Below are 22300 nucleotides of genomic sequence, written 5' to 3'. Positions count from 1 at the left end.
CCTGAGGTCCTTGTAGGGCGGGGAGGCAGGGTCGGGAACTCTTCTCTTGGAGGAGACTCGAGTGTAATCATTGCCCTGGAGCTCATCAAACATTAAACGGTCACGTATTGACTGGTGTATCCTGCCCGGAGAACAACGAGGGAACGTGCAGCCTGGCTTAGAAGCATCCTAACCCTTTCCCAGGCCTGGTCCCTTAGACAAATGATCACCAAGACAGGACGTATTGACTGTTCAGCCCCGAGCTGGGCTCGGTGCCCCATCCGAGGGCGGGGAAACAGGACAGCAGATCAGTGACGTGACGCTCATACTGATGTCATCGCCCGGCCCAACGGTTTTACCAACGGCCAGGACATCGGGGGTGTGGGTCAGACAGACCTGCGCCTTCAGGAAAGGCACTCTCGGGGCCCGTCCGAGGTGGCGTGCGGTCCAGTGACCAGCTTTCCGAGTCCCTGCTATGTAAACAATCAGAAGAAGCCGACCAAATGGGACAAAATGAGCACTGCTGGTCGGGCTAACCAACCTGTATGGCTTACAGGTAATGGCGGTCCCGTAGGGAGTTAATTCCATTAACAGGCTAACTGGTACACTGGATGAATACCTTACCATTGATTAACTTGTTACCTATGTATTTAACTACTATACCTCTTGGGTGCCACCGCGCTGGGCACAGACGCGAAACACAGAACTCGCCTGCATGTGCACGGAGCTCACGCTCTCGGGGGGAAGAGACTGCACACAGACGATGATAATCGACGCTAACTGAATACCTTTGCATCGTGGTGATCAAAGAAAAGTTAGAGTCCACATTCAATGACTCCAACGTACAGTTGGCAAAAGGAAGCAAGAAAATGGCAGTGTGGAAGAAAATGGAAAACCCAGAGAATTTGTGAGTGATGGGTGAAATCAGCCAGCCGTGGAAACAGCTGGCCGCCCCGGGAAGCACTGCTACGGGTGCAGCACCCGTATCGTAATTGTTTCTGGATTATCCAGCACAGTTACTGCGAGGACGGTGACTTTCTCAGAAATTCTGCTGTCTCACACCCAGAATCTGACTGTTTCTTGCTGTGGCTTTTTCTGCCCTCCTGTGGCCTCCATCACCTGAATCAGGAAGGCTGGTTACTGCAGCATGACCGGTCTCCCTGCCTCTGTCCTTGCAGCTTCTCCAGGCCAACTTCCACCCTGGAGCCAGCGTTCCTGCTGACAAAGAACTTCTCCTTGACAGGCTTCAGCTGGGCCCCTCCGAGTCCCGGCCTCCTGACTCTGCCCCCAAAGAGCCCAATTTTAGGGAGAATCCTGCCAAGTCGGAGTAGCCAGCATCCCTCACCCGATATCTGCTCACTCCCGGTTCCAATGGGGTTCCCTGTGCCCCACTCTCCTCCAGGTGAGGTCTGATCACCTGCCCGCCTGCAGCAAGAATCCTGTAAGGTGGGTTTGGCCAGGATCCCTGAGCCCTGATGTTTCCTCTTGGAGACTTTCCGTCCGCGAGCCCACCCTGCTCCTGGGCTGGAACCCCTGCTTGTCCTTGTGTGTTCACAGTTGAGCCTGGTCCCTCTACCCCTGTAACACCCATCGCAGTGGTGGCCACACCCACCATGATGGCTCTGTACAAAGTTGGCCTCACCCTTCTAATCAGGGTCATGGGTGACTTTTCTCCTTAAGGCTGTTAAGACATGAATTAGATGACTTCACCTGTCTGCCCCAAAGTAACGCGGCAATGGATTTATGATCATGTGGATGGTGGGGCCCCGCTAACCTGCCCTCCCACCCAACCCATCGCCTCTCACCTCTCTGACGACGTTTCCCCTCCTGGAGGCTTATTCCAGCCTCACCGGACCCTGCTTCTCCCGTGACTCTGCAGCACGCCCCGCTCCCCACCAGGAACTCAGACATCCTCTCAGAGGTCCTCATGCCAACACCTGCGCCTGGCTGTCACCTTCCCGGGAAGCCCACCCTGACCAGGCCACTTCAGCTGCAACCCTCTCCCCAAGCCACCCACATGACCACACTCGCAGGCCTACCAGACCCCCAGACTCGGATCATTGTTCCCTGTGGCACTTCCCGCCTCTAATACGCGAGGCCCTTCGCTCCTTTATTACTGATTAGTTATCACGTGAATGGCGTGTCTTCCTCTGTCGCACACTAAGAACCACGAGGCCTGGGATTTCTGTCTGTTTTGTTCATTGTGTTTCTAAAGCACCTGAGTGGTGCCTGACACCTCACAGGAGCTCGGTCAGTATCTGCTCGACGGCAAATGAACAGATGCCCTGAACTGGACTGGGCAGTGCCAGCCTGCATGGGCCGTGGCCATCCCTCCCTGGCTCGGGAGGGTCTGGATGCAGCAAACACACAGCAAAGCAGGAGTGAGTCTGCAGGGTTGCTGCCTGGACCTCTGCGGATGCAGGCCTCAGGGTGTCTCCAGCCCTGGACGCTTTGGTTTTATCAGTCAGCACATGCCCCACTTTGCTTGAGCCTTTCACCTTCAGAGCTAAAGATCCTGGATCAGCCATGACCTCCAAGCAGTGATGTGTAAACGGATGGCGGAACTGCTGAAGAAAGACCCGATTTCAGTGACATTTACCAGCCACAGCATATCATTAACTACAAACAACGTTTTGCAATAATTTTGCAGAATGTTTCCATACACCCTTCCCCCACCTCTCCTTAATGTTCACATCTTACATAATTGTAGTATAGTCAGAAACACCAGGAAATTGGAACTTATTAGAATTTGACCAGCTTTCCCACGAGTGATCTGTTCATGGTCCAGGATCCATCCCAGGCTGCATTTGGTTGTCCCGGCTCCTGAATCTCCTCCAACCTGTGACGACTCGCCTGTCCGCCCTTGTCTGTCATGACGGATGCTCTGGAAGAGTGTTCATCACTTATTATGTAACTATCCCCTCACTTGGGGTGTGGACTTCTTCCATCATCAGGCGGAGGTGATGCATTTCTGGTGAGAACCCCTCAGAACCCCTCAGAAGCTTGCTCTGTGCATCGTATCCAGGGCGTACGATGTCTTTGCATCTCAGAGGGTTGATGTCAACCCTAATTACCTGGTTAAGTGGGGGAGGGTCCTTCTGGTTCTCCACTGTGACATTCCTACTGTTCCCTTGATAACTAATACACGTCTTGTAGGCAGATATCTTGAGGCCAAGCAGACATGAGCCTTCGCTCGCCCATCGGTCACTCTTGCTGCGTCAGTTAACGTGGCGGTGCCGGCCCAGGCGTGCTTTTCTTTTCCCTAATCCTCCTGTGTTAAAAATTCTACTGCAAGAAAGCACTATCCTGCTTCCCCGTCATTTATTTATTCAGTGCTTTGCAAATATTAGTATGGACTCACGGGCGCTTCTTTTGTGGATGACAATCCAATACCTTTATTATTTCTTCTGTGGCTCAAACTGTCCTAGTTTTGGCCACTGGGGCTCCTTCAGTTCAGTCTGTGTCTTTCTGACATGTCCGCACCGTGCCCACCCCTCCACCAGGCCCAGAAGGTAGAGAGAGCGGGCACTCGGCAGGCAGGCAGCACCGGGTCTGGGAGGTCTGGTCTCTTACCTGGTCACCAGGACTGCGGGGGCCCCTCCTCTCCGCCACTGTAGACTCAGTGTGTCCAGGCTGGACTCAGCACCTTCCCGATGTCTGCTTCTCCTGCCAGCCTCCCCCTCTCACTGACTCACACCCCCAGCCCCGCCCAAGTCGCAGCCTTGGGGGTGCGCCTGTGCCTGCTCCCGTGTCCGGCTCTGTCCCTAACATGTGGACCTCCCAACACATTTTCTCCACCCCGACTGCCATCACTAAGGCAGCCCCTGACAATCATCTGGATTTCCTGATAGACACCTAATTGTGTCCGCCCAGACAGACCAATCTCTCTAGAATAGAAAGCTGCTAGCCTCCTTGAAATCTTCAGTGGCTCTGTATGACCTTCATTTTTTTTTAAAAAGAATTTTTAAAGAGAATTATTTTTTTTAAAGAGAATTTTTTAAAGAGAATTTTACAATTTTTTAAAATTTTTAAAGAGAATTATTAGCCTCACAAAGGAGCTGCATGGGACACAAAGTTACAGTAAAAATTATCTCTAATAAGCACACATAATTGGCCCCGGCTAAAACTTCCTTATAAGCAATTCCATCCATCAAATATTATTAAGCACCTACTCTGTGTCAGGATAACGAAGACGTGTTCTGCGCTCTCAGGAGACTTAGAGGGAAGTCTGGTGACGGAGACCACATCGAATAAATAAACTCCACGTCAGCTGGTGTGCGCAGAGGACGGGGTATGTAGGGAGAACACATTCTGTTCTACCCTGCAATTGCTACCTTTGTTCCAGTATTTTCCCTATTAGCACCTGAGATTAAATACCACGGAGGCAGTTAAATACGTATTTCCATTTTTCTCACTCCATTATATTTTCTGACTCTTGATTTTATAGGTTAAATATTTGATTACCTACCACTGTATAAAATAAGAGGTACACGCTACTTAAGAAGAAAGAGTTCTTTGACTATTGCAACATTTAATGACAAATGCTGAATTTAATAACTATTTGATACTCACTGTACAAACGTAAGAATCAATGGTAGAATCTACTACCCTGTCGTGATAGGAGATAATCACTAAATGTACCTCCATTTGAAATAAAAATAAGATTGTAACTGTACCACAAAGAGTTCATAAATGGGGTCCCAGTCAGCTAGCAATGTTTGTTGAACATTCACTGGATGACAATTACAGGGATAATAAAAAGAAATGAGCATACACTGTCATTCAATTTAATCAAGAAGTAGAGAAAAACACAGAAGATAAAAAAGAAGAATTATGACATCAACTGTGCAGGAAAATGACAGATGGAAAACTCTCAGTATGGGAACTCTGCAATAGCTGAAAGTCACCCGATATTGGGAGGGGGCCCAATGCTGGGAGGGGCATCCGTGCTGGGAAAGCCCTTGACTGTCTGGACCAGGGGTATGTTGGAGGCTCCTTTTCCAAGTACTCCTCATGGTGTTGGACTTAGAAGTGATTTTAGAGAGACTCCAGGTAAGTAACCCTCAAATGCTCATCGCTTTCACTCCATCAAGGAAGAGGTTCCCTGGTGGCAACACCAAGCCACAACTACTCCCAATGACACGCATCTCTCCACCAGCATCTCTTACTGTAAGTCTCATGTAACATGAGCCTTGGAGACACAAAATGTGGGAATACTACTGGGAATAAATTTCATTTTATGCCTTTAAAATCCACATAAAATTATAATTCCACTTGCAGCTGAAAAGTCTCATGAAGTCACTGAGCATAAATTCATTACTATTGTAACTTTACAACACAAGAAAATTCATTTAAATGCAGTGTTATTATTGGAGAGACAGTAATTACAGGTTACGAGGGGGCTTAGAAGACAATACAACTGATTTTCAGTATCTTTTCTTCTTTTAACATTAATATACGCTTTTGGAAAAAGTTGAAAAATATTTAAAAAAATAAAATTCAGCTACAAATCCACCACCCAAAGATAACCATTACTAATATTTTAGTGACTTCCTTTTGTTTTTGGCTGTGCCACTGGTTTTCAGGATCTTAGTTTCCTTACCAGGGATTGAACCTGGTCCGGTGGCAGTGAAAGCGTGGAGTCCTAACCACTGGAGTGCCAGGAAGTTCCCTAGTGACTTCCTGTATTAGTTTTCTACTGCTGTGTCTGATGGTTCATCTTATGTATCAACTTGGCTACTCTGTGGGACCCATATATTTGGTCAAAGAGTATTCTAGATAGTGCTGTGATGGTTTATTTATTTATTTTTTTGGGCTCCAATTAATATTTAAATTGGTGGACTTTGAGTAAGCAGATTGCCCCCCATTATATGGGTGGGCCTCATCTAATCAGTTGAAAGTCTTAAGAGGAAAGACTGACCTCCTCGGGAAGAGAAATTGTGCCTCCAGACTGTCTTCAGACTTGAGCTACAGCCTAAATTCTTCCTTGACCCTCTAGCCTGTCAGTCTGCCCTGCAGAATTTGAACTTGCCAGCCTACACAATCATGAGAGCCAGTTCCTTACAGTTAATCTCTCTGTCTCTGTCTCTCTCTACACACACACACACACACACACACACACACACCCTATGTTTCTGGAGAACCCTGACTAATACACTGCATAACACATTACCATAAATTCACTGGCTTAAGGCAACACTCAAGGGTTAGCTCACATCAGAACTGTAGGTCACAGTCTGGCCCATCATGACCGGGTCCTCTGCTCACGGTATCACAGACGGACACCCAGCCTCCAGCCAGACTGAGTTCTCACTGGAGGCTCTGGGAAGAATGAACATAAGTGTTTTTTGGATACATATTGCCAAATTTCGCAGTAAGAGAGATTTTAAAAACACTTTTAACCATGATAAAATGATTATTTCAAAAGCAGTTTAGCTCATCAAAACCTCACTTTTTAAACTCTGTGAAAATGATTCTGTCATTTAAAATTAACTGTTTAGTTTTAGATGCCTAGTTAATATCCTGGCACTCTGTACACTTATTCATTTATTTACTGGATATCTTATTTACACACCCAGCCCTTAACATACACTTACTTATTGGATGACCAAATAAATGGAGAATTCCTATATTAATTATCATACACCGAGGAAGACGATGACTTCAATAGACTAAATCACCTTTACTACATTCGGGATAATTGCATATAATGTGACTTAGTAGAAGTCACTGCTGCTTCAGGTTTACTATTCGGCTTCATTTTATTTAATTTTGCACCCACATCTTACAGATTTGCCTCTCTTTGCTCTAATCTCTTTATTCAGTGCATTCTCTGGAAACAGTCAGTGCTTTGACAGCCACTGGCTTCTGGTTTATTAACAGAAAGCCCTGTCTGACCTCTCACAAGTGCTCAGCTGATCCATCTGTGTGTCACTGTTAGACGTTTGAAGTCCACAGAGGTAAAGACAGTGACTTGTGTTTAAAGAGTGATTGCTTTCAACACTCTTCGCTGTTCAAGTGTGACAAATTCTTTGTCCATTATGCTATCTGAACTCCGGCAGTTCAGCATGAGGTGAACTGAGGAAACGTCCTCAGCTCTGTGCTGGAAAGCACATGTCACGCTTAGATGAACGGGAGCACAAAGGCCAAAAGTAGCTCTGCGGTAGACTGAAGAGTGAGTGAATGCATATGCAGCCGTGAGAGTGATCGGGAATGACGACTTTTGGGGGAATCGAGAGCTCATACAATGAGAAATGGGAAAACATTGGAAAAAACAACAATATTTTATCTGTTTCTCTAAAATCAAGTTCCCTGCCCAAAGGGCTGGAAAGAAAAGGTGGTCAGTATTAAAAACTCTACACAATACTGAAGTTCCAAAAAGTAATTAAAAGGAAGAAAAATAGTTACTAGTGGCTACTACATTTATCCTAGTAAGTTGATCTTTCCTTCATTTAAGTCATTCAAACCCCTGATCAAGGTGAAAATCAAAACAAAATTGCAGACTATCCAGAAAGTAGGGACAACAAAAGCATCACCTATCAGGGTATGTGTGAGGCAGGTATAGGTACACCCTTAGGAATATTCATCATAGTCTTAAACACTTTCACTACTAAATAAGCATTCAGCTGAAGAATGAGAGAAATAACAAATTAGATCTAAGGAAATACAAAGAAAAAATTAACAATAAGACATAATCACTGAATTAGAAAACAAGAAAACAGTAGAGAATAATAACTCAACACAGAGCTGATTCCACAGTCTGAGAATCAAAAGCTGAGGATTTACTAGAGAAACAATCAAAATAAATGAAGAGGTGTGAGGGCGAGATCCTGGTGACATCCATGAATAGAGACAGAAAAAGGCCACAGTGCTGAACAGGTCCACCTTCCTTCACAGACAGACGCCTGCGGAGTCTGCAAAGCCTGCAGTGGGATCGCTTCGCCAGTGAGTGGAGACCTGAGGGGCACAGCGCCAGGTGTCCCTTGGTCCCTACCTCCTGTTCAGTCTCTGATGAGAGACATTTTCAGCTACCTGGGAAGCCAGGAGGTCGCACTCTTCAGAGCTGCAAATACACACTCGCAGTGCTGGCAACAGCTCTAACATGACCTGGCACAGAAGAAACCCCCCTGGTTTCCTCCAGCTGAAATGGAGGGTGTGGAAGTCACCAGACCATGGGTAGCAGTGGAAACTGTGAAAGAGAATACTTCTCCATGGAGCAAATGGTTCCCTATTGGTTGAAGATTTGCACACTTAAGGTGTGTGATATTTTCAAGGAGGCTAGCATCTGGTCCTTTTGGGACTAATTATTAGAGAGTTTAAGGAGTTGAGTGAATGTGAATGGGCTTTCACACATCTTTTCAACTTACAAGTTTTACTTTTAGAAACTTTAAAAATGATGATTTTACTGGTGCCCTTAATAGCAGTTCACTTATTAAGTTGATTAACAATGATCCCTGACTAGGGATTCATAAGAAGTCAGTTTTCTTCATTCATTCAGTGTGTATGGGGCCCGTATAAAATGCCACACAGTGAAGATACGATGGCTGTTATAGACAGGACGTCTCTCTGTTAGGGAAAGCAGACACGTGTATGGTAGAGGCAAGGGCAGAGGACTCAGGAAGCGCCCGGCGGGGCACTGACTCAGGAAGACCCCCAGAAGGAGGGAACCCTGAGTGGGTACTGAAGGGTGAACAGGAGCGCGGAAGTGTGAGCCGACGGTGCAGTCAGGAGACTGCAGGGAGTTCAGCAGGGCTGGAAGGCAGATTGCCAGGAGCCTTGGGAAGGGTGAGAAGAAAGGCTTGCCAAGCTGCGAGGGGCTGGAGGGTGAGGGATCTGCCCTGGGGCTCAGCCAGGTGCCCTGGGGGCGAGGATGCTCAGAAACGGGATGCTGAGGGGAGACGAGCCTGCGATACACTGGGCCTGGGGTCAGGATGTGAGAGATGCTAGGAGCTGGGGTGGGGGGGCTGCCAAATTCAAAAGGGAGCTGCACATCAGGAAAGAGCAGAAAAGTCAAGATTGATGGCCCTAGAAATGGGGAAAGTGGCCTTGCGGGACGCTCAGTGAGCTGTTCTAGATGGATCCTGCATGCCCTGTGCCTTTCGGGGTTTCTCGGGTTGACCCCACTGTGGCCCCGAAGCAGACCTGACCCCTCCCCAGCAGCCAAGGGGCACGACCAGTTGCTACCGGCCAGTGAATTCCAGGAGAGTCACAGGGCAGGTGTCTGGGTCATCGAGACGACCAAGTCAGTGTACATCTGGAGAAAAGGAAGCTCCCTTCTCCGAGCGCACGTGAGGAGCCAGAGGGACCATCTGAGCGCATCTTCCCGGCTCTTCTCCTGCGCTCACCTCCCAGCCGGGGTTCTCTCCTGTGACTCGTTCGATCTCCTCTCCAACCAGCGGCCAAGGGGCATGTCTTATGTTGCCTGATGTGAACCAACAAAAAGGGGGTGAGGCTGCAGGGCTCTCCCCTCCTCCTGTCCCGGATCAATGTTTATGCCTCGCCACAGAGGAGCTGCTGGCACACACTTCATTTTCCGCCCTCTGTTTTTGATTTCGCAGGATTGGGTTTTCCAGTCTGGTTCAGTTGCCCACCGTCAGCATCCCTCCCTTTCCGCACAGCTCCGGGCATGGTGGCAGGCGCATGGTCCTGTAGCTATCATCACAACGCAGATACGGAACGGTCCTTTTTCTGCACAGCCCCAGATGTCTCTGTCCTCGTATTATCCCATATTCGTGCCTGAAGAACTTCCTTTAATATTTCTCCTAGTACAGGTCTGATGGCAATGTTTTTCTCTGCTTTTGTTTTTGTGAAAAAGTCTTTATTTCACTTTCATTTTTGAAAGATACTTTCTCTAAGTCTAGAATTCTGGGTTAATAGGTTGCTCTTTTAATACTTTAAAGATGTTACTTCATTATTTTCTGGCTTGAATACTTTATGACAAAAAGTCTGTGAAAATTTTTTGTTCCTCTGTATGTAATGTGTCTTTTTCTCCAGCTTTCTTTAAGATTGTCTCTTTATCCTTGGTTTCTGGTAGTTTGAAAATGATGTGTGTGGCTTTTGTTTTGTTTCTGGTACTTATCTTTCTTGAGATTTTCTGAGATTCTTCAATCTGTGATTTAATGTCTTTCATTATTTTTATGAATTCTTGGACATTATGTCTTCAAATGTTTCTTCTATTGACTGCTTCCCCTTCTCTTTTCCTCCCAGGATTCTGGTGTGTTGGACAGTTTGATATTTTCCCACAGTTCTTGAATGCTCGTTTCCACTTTTTATTTCTTACATTTTTTTCTTTGCGTTTCAGTTTGGTGATTTCTGTGGACCTATCTTCAAGCTCACTGATTATCACTCAGTTATGCTGAGTCTGCTGAAGAGCTCAGCCGCAAAATTCCTTACTTCTAACACCATGATTTTCATCTGTAGTATTTCTAGCCGCCTCTTTCTTCTAATTTTTCTCTCTCTGCCAACTTCCCTTCTGTGTATGTGAGGAGTCCACGCTTTCCCTTAGATCCTTTGGCATTAATTCGTTATTTTTAGGTTCTCTCTGATAGTTCTGTCAGCGGTTATCTCTAAATCTCCTCTTGGCTGCTCTGTTTTTTAAGAGTGGCTTTTATTTTCTTTTATTGTGTCTTCTAAGTTCTGATATTCCTGAATAGATGGCACATTTGCATAAATGAAGGTTAACACTATATACAGAAAAGGGACATATTGAGATGTCCTGGTCCCAGCCCTATTGCACCTACTTCCTCTTTACTCCTTAGAGGTAAACATTTTTATTAGTTTCTATTTATCCTTCTATTGTTTCTTTATGTAATATAAATATGATTATTTATATTTATATAAATATTTATACTATAATTTATAATTTATACAAATTTATAATATAAATATGGTATGAGTTTTAATCTTATCTTCCCATTTTATTATAGAAAAGTGGCAGCTATATACTAATGTCCTATGCTTTGCTTTTTAAAGGTGATGTAACCTGGATCCCTCCAAATTGGTACATAGAAATCTTCCTCATCTTTTATAGCTGCCTAATATTCTAGTATATTCTATGAATAATATCCTACCGTTTTAATGCTTGTATATCTATTATTCAATCAGTACTACAGTGGTGAACTCTGGGTTGTCTTAAACTTCTGCTATTACTGATGATGTTGCAATGAACATCGTCTTACTTGTGTCACCGCTTACAGGTGTATCCAGAGGCTAGACTGCCCCAAGCGGGACCCAAGGCCTACGGATGGGCACGTAGGCAGTTTACAATTCCTTACAGTGATATACAATGGAACTGTGCGCATGCTTGACAGCAACTCCTTTAGAATAAGATTTTACATTTTTAGCTTTAAGTGGAATGCTAAAATACTCTCTAAGTTTCAATTATCGATAAGGTATGTAAACAGTCTTTTTAAAAAATTAAATTTATTTTTGCCTGCATTGGGTCTTCGTTGCTGTATGTGGGCTTTCTCTGCTTGCGGTGCGTGGGCTTCTCATTGCAGTGGCTTCTCTTGTTGAGGAGCACGGGCTCTAGGTGCGTGGGCTTCAGTAGTTGTGGCACCTGGGCTCAGTAGTTGTGGTTCGCAGGCTCTAGAGCACAGGTTCAGTAGTTGTGGCACGCAGGCTCAGTAGTTGTGGCATACGGGCTTAGTTGCTCCGCGGCCTGTGGGATCTTCCCGGACCAGGGCTCGAACCTGTGTCCCCTGCATTGGCAGGCAGATTCTTAACCACTGTGCCACAAGGGAAGTCCCATAAATAGTCTTTTCTGGCCTTTGTCCATTTTTATAGCCACAGTGCTCACTTTTTCCTTACTAATTTGTAAGGCATCTCTTCGTATTAAGGGTATGAAAACGTGTCACCTGTATTATGGAACGTTTTCCCAGGTTTTTATGGTTGTTTTACTTTGGTGACAGTACTTTTAGCTTGTTGATTTGTTTGTTGGCTTTTACCATGAGTACGTTTTTAGTTTTATGAATTAAAATCTGTCAGTGTCTTGTAGCTTCTCACTGTGGAATAAGGTTTGGATATGCCTTCTCCAACCCAAGATTGTAAAATATTCATATACACACATTCATGTATATATATACACATATACATACACATGTATATACACGTACATGTATACACACACGTATATATACACACACACACACACATACCTGTATATACTCACACGTACAAATATGATTCTTATATCTGTAACCCACCTGAGTTTATCTTTACATATGAAGTAGTTCTTAAAATAAGCTCTCCTTTCTCTATAAATTTAAAATGCTACCTTCTTGAGAGAATGACTCAGAGATGTTCAAAATTATTAGAGCTTTGACTTCTCAATTCAACTAAGCAGAAAAAAATACCCCGAATTCAATTAGTTGGTCTACCTTTCATAATTATAAAAAGTGAATTCTCCAGATACTAATACATAAGCTAATTTAAAAATCTAGTAAATCAGATTCAGTAGCATCTTGAAATTTGCACTTCATTTAAAATAATTCTAAATGGTGTCTGCCTATGGGCAGGGTCTGACCCACAGAGAGACAGGGTCTGTCCCCGGCCTGGGGGTCTGATTTTCCTGATCAGTCAACACAACTGTTGAGAATTCTGAGCAGTAAGACAGCTGTGACAGGTCTTTGCGTGTCTGTTTTTGTTTCATTTTTCTTTCGAGAGTGAAAAGACTTTCTCTCACCTTGCACTCTATAGAGAACACAGCAAGGTGAAAGCGAAAATCCTTATATGTGTAATAAGGACATGCACTCAATTATTGATGAGAAGACTGACTTTTTTCTCGGTTTAACAGCAGGAAGACAAGACTGTTCAACAGAATCACTGTTCCCAGAGGTCAAGCACTTTGAGTACGTGCAGCCTTCACAGAAGGGGTTTTATATTACACGGCTCAAAAGGGCTGGTAACAGGCAACTAAACAGCCAATCTCGTTTCAGGTCTTAGCTGGGCAGATTGAAGAAGGGCTGCTGGGAAAGTCCATTTTATACCAGTGTTTACTGTGACTTGGGAGGCTCGTAAAATTCCTAAGGTTTCAGTGTGCTCATATGATAATTCAACGATAAGAACATCTATCCATCAACCCATCAAATTAAAACTAAAGTATAATTACTAGGTTCATCTGACTATTTCATCTGCATTCTTAAATACCATTATGAGTGTGAATAGAATTAATGGTGCATACTGAGAATAAAACCTAAAGGAGGTTGGCAGACACCAATTCTTATGTTTATCACTTGACTCTTAAACCGTTCTGTCAGCTCCTGCTGGTGAAGTTCTGTGGTGTCAGAGGGAAAACATTCAGTGCACTGCTAAATCTGAGGGCTTTCAGTCATATTTTAAACACCCTTTAGAACTACCACTTCCCTTCTCTCAGAGATCATGTTGGGCCCCAGGCATACGACCCCGCTATTTGGGTGAAATACTTTCCTCGGACATGGGATTAAAAGAACTTTTCATTTCAAACCCCTGGTCCCTTCCGTGGCCTTCAGTACCTTGTTCCTCTGACTCAGGGTTCTGTTCCATAAAATGGGCACAGCTTTTATTTCCCTGGGTAAAGAGTTGAGTTTTCATGATGCCATTTAGGACGAAAATAAGTGAAATTATATTGAAACCTATAAAATTCTAAGATGTGCTAAGAGCCTAACAGGCAATAATAACAACTTAACTTGATATACCTCCCAGTAACATATTTTAAAGAGAAATTTCATATGTTAACACAAAGAGCGACTTGTTATGGGAGTTTCACGGACTTTGCAAATTAGCAGAGGAGTCCTGCAGGGCACGGTGTCATCTGGACATGTCACAGGGTGCTGCCCCCTCCCCTTCACATCTCCATCGCAGTGTCAGATTTGGGGGAAAAGAATAATCCACACACGTGTAAGGAGAATTTAGCACAGTGCCCGGCACGTGTCGGAGGGATGAACGGAGTGATAAACACAGAACAACGGGAAGAAGGGCCCGACCGAGGGCTTATCTCTGCAGACAGAGTGGGCAGTGTTTGCAAGGCCAACGCAGATGTAAGTGAGCTGAGAACAGGAGCAGGTGTTAGGCAGCATCTTCTATTCATTTCCCCCCAGGTTTCCCGAGGTATGAAGTGCAGCGGGTGTGCTGGGGCTAGAAGCCTCTGTGGATGAACCCCCGGCTCCACTTCCACACGTGGATGGTGAATGGTTACTCTGTCCGGTGGCCTTGCCTCTCCATCACTCTCTTGGGTTTTTGAGGGAATTTTTACTATGGTGGGTAATGACGTGGGTTTTACGAATGTAAACTCCTAACAATATCTTCTGAACATCGTCAGCACTGGCGCCTGGTACAGATGAGGGGAGGTACGAGAGGCAGGTGCTGACCGCTGAAGAAGGGAATCGTGGTCCTGCGGGGAGGACTCAAGGGTTGGGGACAGGGCTCCAGGGAGCACGACCAGTCTGGGGTCAGCAGACAGGGATGAGGGACTTTGTCAATAGGAAAACAAAGTGCGTAATTCTTTTTTTTTTTTTTTTTTTTTTGCGGTACGTGGGCCTCTCACTGCTGTGGCCTCTCCCGTTGCGGAGCACAGGCTCCGGATGCGCAGGCTCAGCGGCCATGGCTCACGGGCCCAGCCGCTCCGCGGCATGTGGGATCTTCGCGGACCGGGGCACGAACCCGTGTCCCCTGCATTGGCAGGCGGACTCTCAACCACTGTGCCACCAGGGAAGCCCCAAAGTGCGTCTTTCTTTTTTTTTTTTTTTTTTGCGGTACGCGGGCCTCTTACCGCTGCGGCCTCTCCCGCTGCGGAGCACAGGCTCCGGACACGCAGGCTCAGCGGCCATGGCCCACAGGCCCAGCCGCTCCGCGGCACATGGGATCCTCCCGGACCGGGGCACGAACCCGCATCCCCCGCATCGGCAGGCGGAATCCCAACCACTGCGCCACCAGGGAAGCCCCCGTAATTCTTAAAAGGCCTGATCCCTGCTCACAGTTCAAACACTGCTTGCTTTTATTTCTTTTTCATGGTTCGCTTTCAGAGTGCACAATCATGAAATGAATCACGAACTTTTAAAATGAAGAGTTAAGTCGGTGGCCCTACCCAGTGGACCAGAACCCCAAGACCTGCTAAGCACAACTGCTGCCCGGGGGGGTGGGGTTTTCAGATAACCCAGAGTTCTCAGATGTGTCTTCAGGCACCCCCAAATGAAGCTGGGGAGACCGGTGCCTGGTCCAGCCCTCGATGGCTGCGTGCCTGGGTCAGGTGATGCCTCTGGTTCCCCACCCCTAAATCCTCACTTCTTAAGTTCCCAGCACAACCTTCCACTGACAACCTATTCCAACGGTTTGCTTTCTTTGCTTACACGCCCCCTTCCCGTTATCCTTCTGTGAGCTCCACAGGGCGAGCCTCTGGCTTGGCTCCTAGGCACTGATTCACAAACCTCCCCTGACCACCTCCTCTGTGTAAGGCAGCGCCTTACCTTAGGGGACCCGTAAGGGACGAGACAGGCGTCGCTGCCTCCCTCATCTGTTCGTGCCTGGCATCCCCAACACAACTGCCGAGGGATTTAAGTGAACGAGGTGACAAAGGTACCGTTCACGTTTGTCAAATGTAGGGTCAATTCAAAATTTAAATTTTTCATCCTGTGAGGTAACATTTAATGGATGACTGGATTTATCAGGAGAAATCACACCATTGTTTCACATGTCGCCATGTGCACGGGGCACGGGTGGGGGATGACACAAAGGTGACACCCCGGTCACAGCCTCATCCTCTCACTACGTTACAAGAACAACTCTGGAAGCAACACTGGCAAAGCACTGAGCTGCTGTTTCACCCTCTTGCTGAACCTTCACACCAGAGAAGCCACAGCTCGTGGTGCGAAAAGCAGACAGTTCTTTGCACTTACATCCAGACTTAGCTGGAAGGACCAAAAACACACAAGGTGACTGCTAAGAATTACAGTCATATTTTCATAGTTCAAAGGAATAGCCGAGTTCTTAGTTTCCTCTGTTTATATTTTGGAAATTAGTTAAATTTATCAACAGTGTGTCTTTGCATGCACCCCTATGTTCACAGCAGCACTGTTCACGATAGTCAAAACATGGAAACAACCTAAATGTCCATCGACAGAGGAATGAATAAAGAAGATGTGGCACATATATACAATGGAATACTACTGAGCCATAAAAAATGAACTAATGCCATTTACAGCAACATGGATGGACCTAGAGACTCTCATACTACGTGAAGTAAGTCAGAGAAAGACAAGTAACCATATGATATGTCACTTACATGTGGAATCTAAACTATGGCACAGACGAACCTATCTATGAAACAGAAACAGACTCACAGATACAGAGATCAGACTTGTGGTTGCCAAGGGGGAGGGAGAGGGATGGAGTGGGAGTTTGGGATTAGCAGATGCAACTAGTATATATAAACTGGATAAACAACAAGGTCCTACTGTAGAGCACGGGGAACTATATCCAGTCTCCTGGGATAAAACATAATGGAAAAGAATATCAAAAAAGAATGTCTCTGTGTGTATAACTGAGCCACTTTGCTGTATAGCAGAGACTGGTACAACATTGTAAGTCAACTACACTTCAGTTAAAGAAAAAACAAAAAAAAACCCAATGTATTTTTGGACAAATACATAAAGCACATGCTATGATGTTTGTAAAATTAATCCAGTTCCTGCCCCTACCCTGCAAAAAACTTGTTGCCTACATGTGCACTTGTAAAGTTATAGTAAACAAAAAACTCCCCATTGTGATTTTCACACACACACACTCACACACTCACACAGATGTGCTCCTGATCAATTGCTGGAATGATCTGAGAAGACACGGAGGGGTCATCGGCTATGATAGGTACTTGAAACTTAATATTGGACATAGAAACTGCCCAAGTGTATTTCCTTAATTACTATGCAATGAGTAAATAACCGAAGGTCTGATTGCTTTTTTTTTTTAAGGACTTGAAAATTGACAGCCGTTGAGCCTAATATTTTCAACCCAGGACTTTTTCTAGGGTGTTTGGACAACCGGCCGCGGTCGGCGTGAGAAGAGCCCTGGGCTGGGGTGAGGGAGGCGCGCGGGGGGCTTACGTTTGGAGGTCTCCCGGCGGCCTCTGTCCGATGGACTTGAGCAGGGGCTCTGGCCGGAGCGCCACCTTGGGGGGCATTTTGGGGCTGGAGTCCGACTCCCCGCTTTCCTCGTCACCCATGGCTTTGATGTAACTGCCACTCCTCGTCCTTCTGCAGGGAATTTCCTCGTCTTTGCCCCCCGTGGGGTACCCTCCCCACTCGTCCTGGGGCACCTAGGAGAGAACAGACAGGGCGTGCGTCAGCCTTGGCGTCAGAATCCCATTACTGCCTCTTTGGGGACAAATCCTCGGAGCTCGTGAAGACACAGCTTGTTATGGTCACTCAGCACTGAAAGTCACACGCTTCTTAGGGGTCTGTCATTCAAATCCCCAAAGGACATTAATATACAATTATTGTTTTCTCCCCTGTTATAAAAGTAATAAACGTTATGGGAAAAGTGAGGCAATGTTAGAAAGAAAAACCCGTTTGTAGTCTCAAAACCTGGAAAAAAGCACCACTAACATTTAGATTTATTTCCTTCTGGTAGGAAAGCAGTTGAAACTTGAGAAAAGTGGAAAAAGAGGTCCCCAGTGTGGAGAACAAGAAATAAGAGGAAGAAGGAGACCAAAGGAGGACGCCCTGCTGCGTGGTGAGGGCTGACAGGGGCGCACCCCACAGTCGGGCCCCCACGCCAGGGCCCTGCACGCCCGGGAAGCACACACTGCGCTGGGTGGGGACTCAGACCCCGAACGCTGTCCACGGCGCGGGTCCCAGCAGAGCGACGCCCCCTCAGCGCTTCTGTGTCACTTCCGGGGTGCATGGGCTACGCCGCGAAGAGGATGAAGCAGGCCTGCACTCCGTGTCCACCCCCCATCTGGGAAACCCGGTGTGCTCACACAGCACACACAAGTCTCAGGGTGTCTACACCGCACGCGCCTGCCCCGTGCAGCTCACCTTCCACCAGCCGTGACCCTTACAAAGACCCAAACCACGCCAAGCAGCGGCCGAGGGTAGAGGGCTGCACGATTCCGCACGTGCCCGCACCGTCACACGGAGTTCCGCAGTCCAAGGACCTAACGCACGTGCTCTCCGTGCTGCAGGACGCGATCTCCCAGAGTACTCTTCACCGAGACAGAGGACGGCGCAAGTCTGTACTGACAGTCTTCGGAGACAGGGTTCTTCCTGTGGTGACTGTTCAGAGACTTACGGACACTCAGATCATGCTAAGAGGAGTCCTGCCATTTTTCCAGGGTTTTTAAAAAATTTGATTGAAGTCTAGTTGGTTTACAATGCTGTGTTAATTTCTGCTGTACAGCAAAGTGACTCAGTTATAGAGTATATATCTCTTTTTCATATTCTTCTCCCTTATGGGCTATCACAGGAGATTGCATAGAGTTCCCTGTGCTATACAGTAGGACCCCGTTGTGTATCCATCCTATATATAATAGTTCGCACCTGCTAACCCCAAGATCCCAGTCCACCACTCCCCCAGCCCCCCTTCGCAACCACAGTCTGTTCTCTGTGTCTGTGAGTCTGTTTCTGTTTCATAGATATGTTCCTTTGTCATCTTTCCAGTTTTGATGGTGCCAGTGGGCCCATTTGTCACCATCCCCGCCAGGGACGCGCATGCCTGGATGGAAAGGCAGAGTTTTCAGCTGAAGGCACCTTTTCTCCATTTTCTTAAAACACATCTTCAGACATCTCGCATGTTACAGCCCAGGAGGGGAAACCGGGGATGGGACAGGATGTACCTTCTGCGGTTCCGGCCAAGACAAGCAGGGACAGGGCGGCCCCTCACCGAGAGGTGAGGGGGTGGGCATCAAGCCTGTCCAGGCCCCGTGGTGACACGTCGTGGGTCCTGCCTGCAGTTTGTGTTTTAAAACAGCTCCCCCTCCGCCCACCCCAAGCTGGCTTAGGTCCACGGGAAGCGCGTGGAGACATCGCAGCCACACACAGGAAGAGGAGGGGGCTTAACAGGGTGGAGATTCCAGGTCCTCAGTGGACCGTGACCCCCAGGGCTGTGTGGCCCTGGGGGGTCCACAGCCGAGTCCCTGCAGCTGCACAGCAGGGGCCGCGTGGGTGGCGTTTCCAAGCTCCTTGTTGCCGGGTGCTGAGTGCCCGTCTCCAGGGGGTTTCAAGAGGACAGTGACCCTGGGGGTGGTCCAGAGTGGGCGGGCGGGCACGAGGCCACAGACGGCAGTGCAAAACCGCCAGAGACACGGTGGGAGGAGAGAAAGGCCCGGTGACAGAGCAAGCAATCAGCCCCCGGGAAACAGGCATAGATTTACACACATAGAAGGTATCTCCCGGCGCTCAGGATTGGGGGCACAAGGAAGAAGGGAGACTGAGCTGCTCTGGGCATTTAGGTCCTCATCCATGGGTTTTCTTACCAAAAGTCAGTTTTCCACCATCAGAACAAATTACCAGGATGGAGACAGATGTGGGCACAGACATTTCCACGCCATTTCACGCCAGGTGGTAATGTGGGTCCAACATTTACAGCCACGTATCAGAAGACTTCAGACTGTGGGCGCCCCTGACCCAGCAATGTCCCCAGGCAACAGGATTCACGCCAGGGACTGTGAACCATTCATTAGGGTCAAAGGAGGAAAACTGATAATATCTGACGGGGTGGCGGGAAATATTTACTACAAGCATGCCATGGATACTGTGCAGAAGGATTGCTATTTAGCCGACGAAGGGTGTTGATGGGCGGGAGCATTTTAGAGTACGCACTCCGTGTTCTTATACTTTAACGACAGATATGCCTGCAACATGCATAGACACGTAGCCGGAAGGATGTGGAATCATCCCTGGGAGATACTGGCCGCGGGTTTCTCAATGATTTTTCTTTATACTTATGTCTTCTAAGTTTTCTACATGGACCATATATCTTGCTAGTGTAATAAGAAGTAAACTTTAGAAAATTTAGTCCCTAATGACAGTACATTTCTGTAGGAAGGCAGGCATAAAAGAAAGTGAATTATGGTTTAATTAGGGCTACAGAAGCAGGTGTGGAGGGAAAACAGGGAAGCAGCCAGTGGAAGCTGTGGACAGAGAGGAAATGATCTGGGAAGGCCTCCTAGAGGAGGGGTCTGGGCTCTAACTTCCTGGGATTTGAGCAGCAGGCAGATAGCCAGGACATGGAAGCAACCTAAGTGTCCATCAACAGATGAATGGATAAAGAAGATGTGGCACATATATACAATGGAATCTTACTCAGCCATAAAAAGGAACGAAATTGAGTTATTTGTAGTGAGGTGGATGGACCTAGAGTCTGTCCTACAGAGTGAAGTAAGTCAGAAAGAGAAAAACAAATACCGTATGCTAACACATATATATGGAATCTAAGAAAAAAAAAGTCATGAAGAACCTAGGGGTAAAGACGGGAATAAAGACACAGACCTACTGGAGAATGGACTTGAGGATATGGGGAGGGGGAAGGGTGAGCTGTGACAAAGTGAGAGAGTGGCATGGACATATATACACTACCAAACCTAAAATAGATAGCTAGTGGGAAGCAGCCGCATAGCACAGGGAGATCAGCTCGGTGCTTTGTGACCACCTAGAGGGGTGGGATAGGGAGGGTGGGAGGGAGGGAGACGCAAGAGGGAGGAAATATGGGAACATATGTATATGTATAACTGATTCACTTTGTTATAAAGCAGAAACTAACACACCATTGTAAAGCAATTATACTCCAATAAAGATGTTAAAAAAAAAAAAAAATGAAGAGGGAGGCCCAAAGGCCCAGGAAGGAGGAGGCCGGGGGTTCCTCTATGGGCCGGGCGCTGCCGGGAGGGAGGCTGCAGACGGCAGGAGACAGATGGAGAGGAGCCGGGAAACATGCATCCCCACTGGCAGCTTTATGGAGTTTTTGTGAATTAAAAACATGTTTCCGTAAAAAAAACAAAGATTTTCTCCCCAGAAGCTTGTGAATTAACTGACAAATGAGAGCAGCTTGTATTTTTTTGTTTCTGATGTAAGCCGCCAATTTCGCAGCCTCTGACAGGAGAGATTTCAATACAGAAGGAGGGTAAACCAGAGTCAAGCGTGGGCTCTGAATACCGCTTCCAAAGCACATGTCTCCAGGCTATCAAAAGAACAAGGGAGTGACCCGAAAATGCCACCATGCCTGAGTCAACAACTCTTTCTTGGGTACATTACAGCGTCAAAACCCTGCAATGGCAGGTAAGGGTGGCCAGGGTTGGCCCCAAACCCACAAGTGCTTTAATGAACGAACAAATGAACTTCCTTTCACAGGGACCACTGACCTCTGCAAATCCATGCGTGATCTTTGCTGCATGAGGCGATAATTATTACTTTAGTTCCTACTTGCATAGAGTGATATTTATGATGCCTAAATAGGCATTTTCCTAAGGTTGAGTTGAGTGTACAGTTCAGTGTCTCCTGCTCCTTGCTTGAAGGAAACGTCAACGCGGCAGGTTAAAATGTCCTTTCTTCCTTTCAAGCAGCAAGGCACGGGTGACAAGGGCCGGGGTTTCGTAATATTCTCTTTCTGGTGTTGAAACCAAGGAAAAAAATGTCATCAAACGCTGTGTGTCCCTGTAGGGAAATGTCTTCTCCATTCACTCCAGAAAGTTTTTGTGTTTTGTTTTAAATGCATGACAGGCACGCTCGCCACTGGGAATATAATTGACAGCAAGACAGCTGGGCTTCTCAGTTCCAGGTTGTCACAGTAAACAACAACGGTTCCAAGTGGGGACACCCTCTAGGGCCACCCAAGACATCCATCGGGGGAAGCCGTGAGTGCCACATACTTGGGGGACACGACCAGCATCCTGGGGGCCAGAGATGCTCGTTCGCAGGAAAGCATGACACAACCCCACCCCCATGAAGAACTGGCTTGTGTGCTGTATGCTTTTCTGTCTATAATGACCTGAGCCTTGAATCTAACTCTTCTTTGTATGTAAACTAAAGTTGTTTTGCTTTTTTCATTTGCATGGTCTTAATGAACAGTGGATTTTTCAGGAATGCAACTAACCATGTAAATCAAGGGAAGAGAGAACTCTGTTTGGTGTGGTGCTTCCCCAAGAAATGTGGACCATTGCCGAAAATCCCATCTGGTGGGTGAATCTGCTGGTGGTGCGTGAGTCATGACTATTCCCTCCACAGGTCTAAATTATTGTGTCTTCATCCAGAAACAAGCTTCCGAATACTTCCTTCTGTACATGTTTGTCATGTGCCCAGACATTTTTATATTAAAATTCATGTTCTTAGTTAAAAGGGACCCTCCTTTTATTTCTGTT

At 46.8% G+C, this 22300-nt stretch overlaps 1 protein-coding gene across 2 annotated transcripts in view; it reads right to left on the bottom strand.

Moving 5' to 3' along the window:
• The window catches only part of DLGAP2 (DLG associated protein 2), a 724732-nt gene that overhangs the window by 72362 nt on the left and 630070 nt on the right, over window positions 1-22300 (bottom strand). For both annotated transcript variants that reach the window (XM_049704257.1, XM_049704258.1), the window contains one exon: window positions 17052-17263. In XM_049704257.1, the coding sequence (XP_049560214.1) occupies window positions 17052-17263 (212 nt within the window). The remainder of the gene's footprint in view (window positions 1-17051; window positions 17264-22300) is intronic.

Source organism: Orcinus orca, chromosome 21 (genome assembly GCF_937001465.1).
Source record: "Orcinus orca chromosome 21, mOrcOrc1.1, whole genome shotgun sequence".
Classification (NCBI taxonomy): Eukaryota; Metazoa; Chordata; class Mammalia; order Artiodactyla; family Delphinidae; genus Orcinus; species Orcinus orca.
This window is presented reverse-complemented; position numbering and strand designations above follow the sequence as displayed.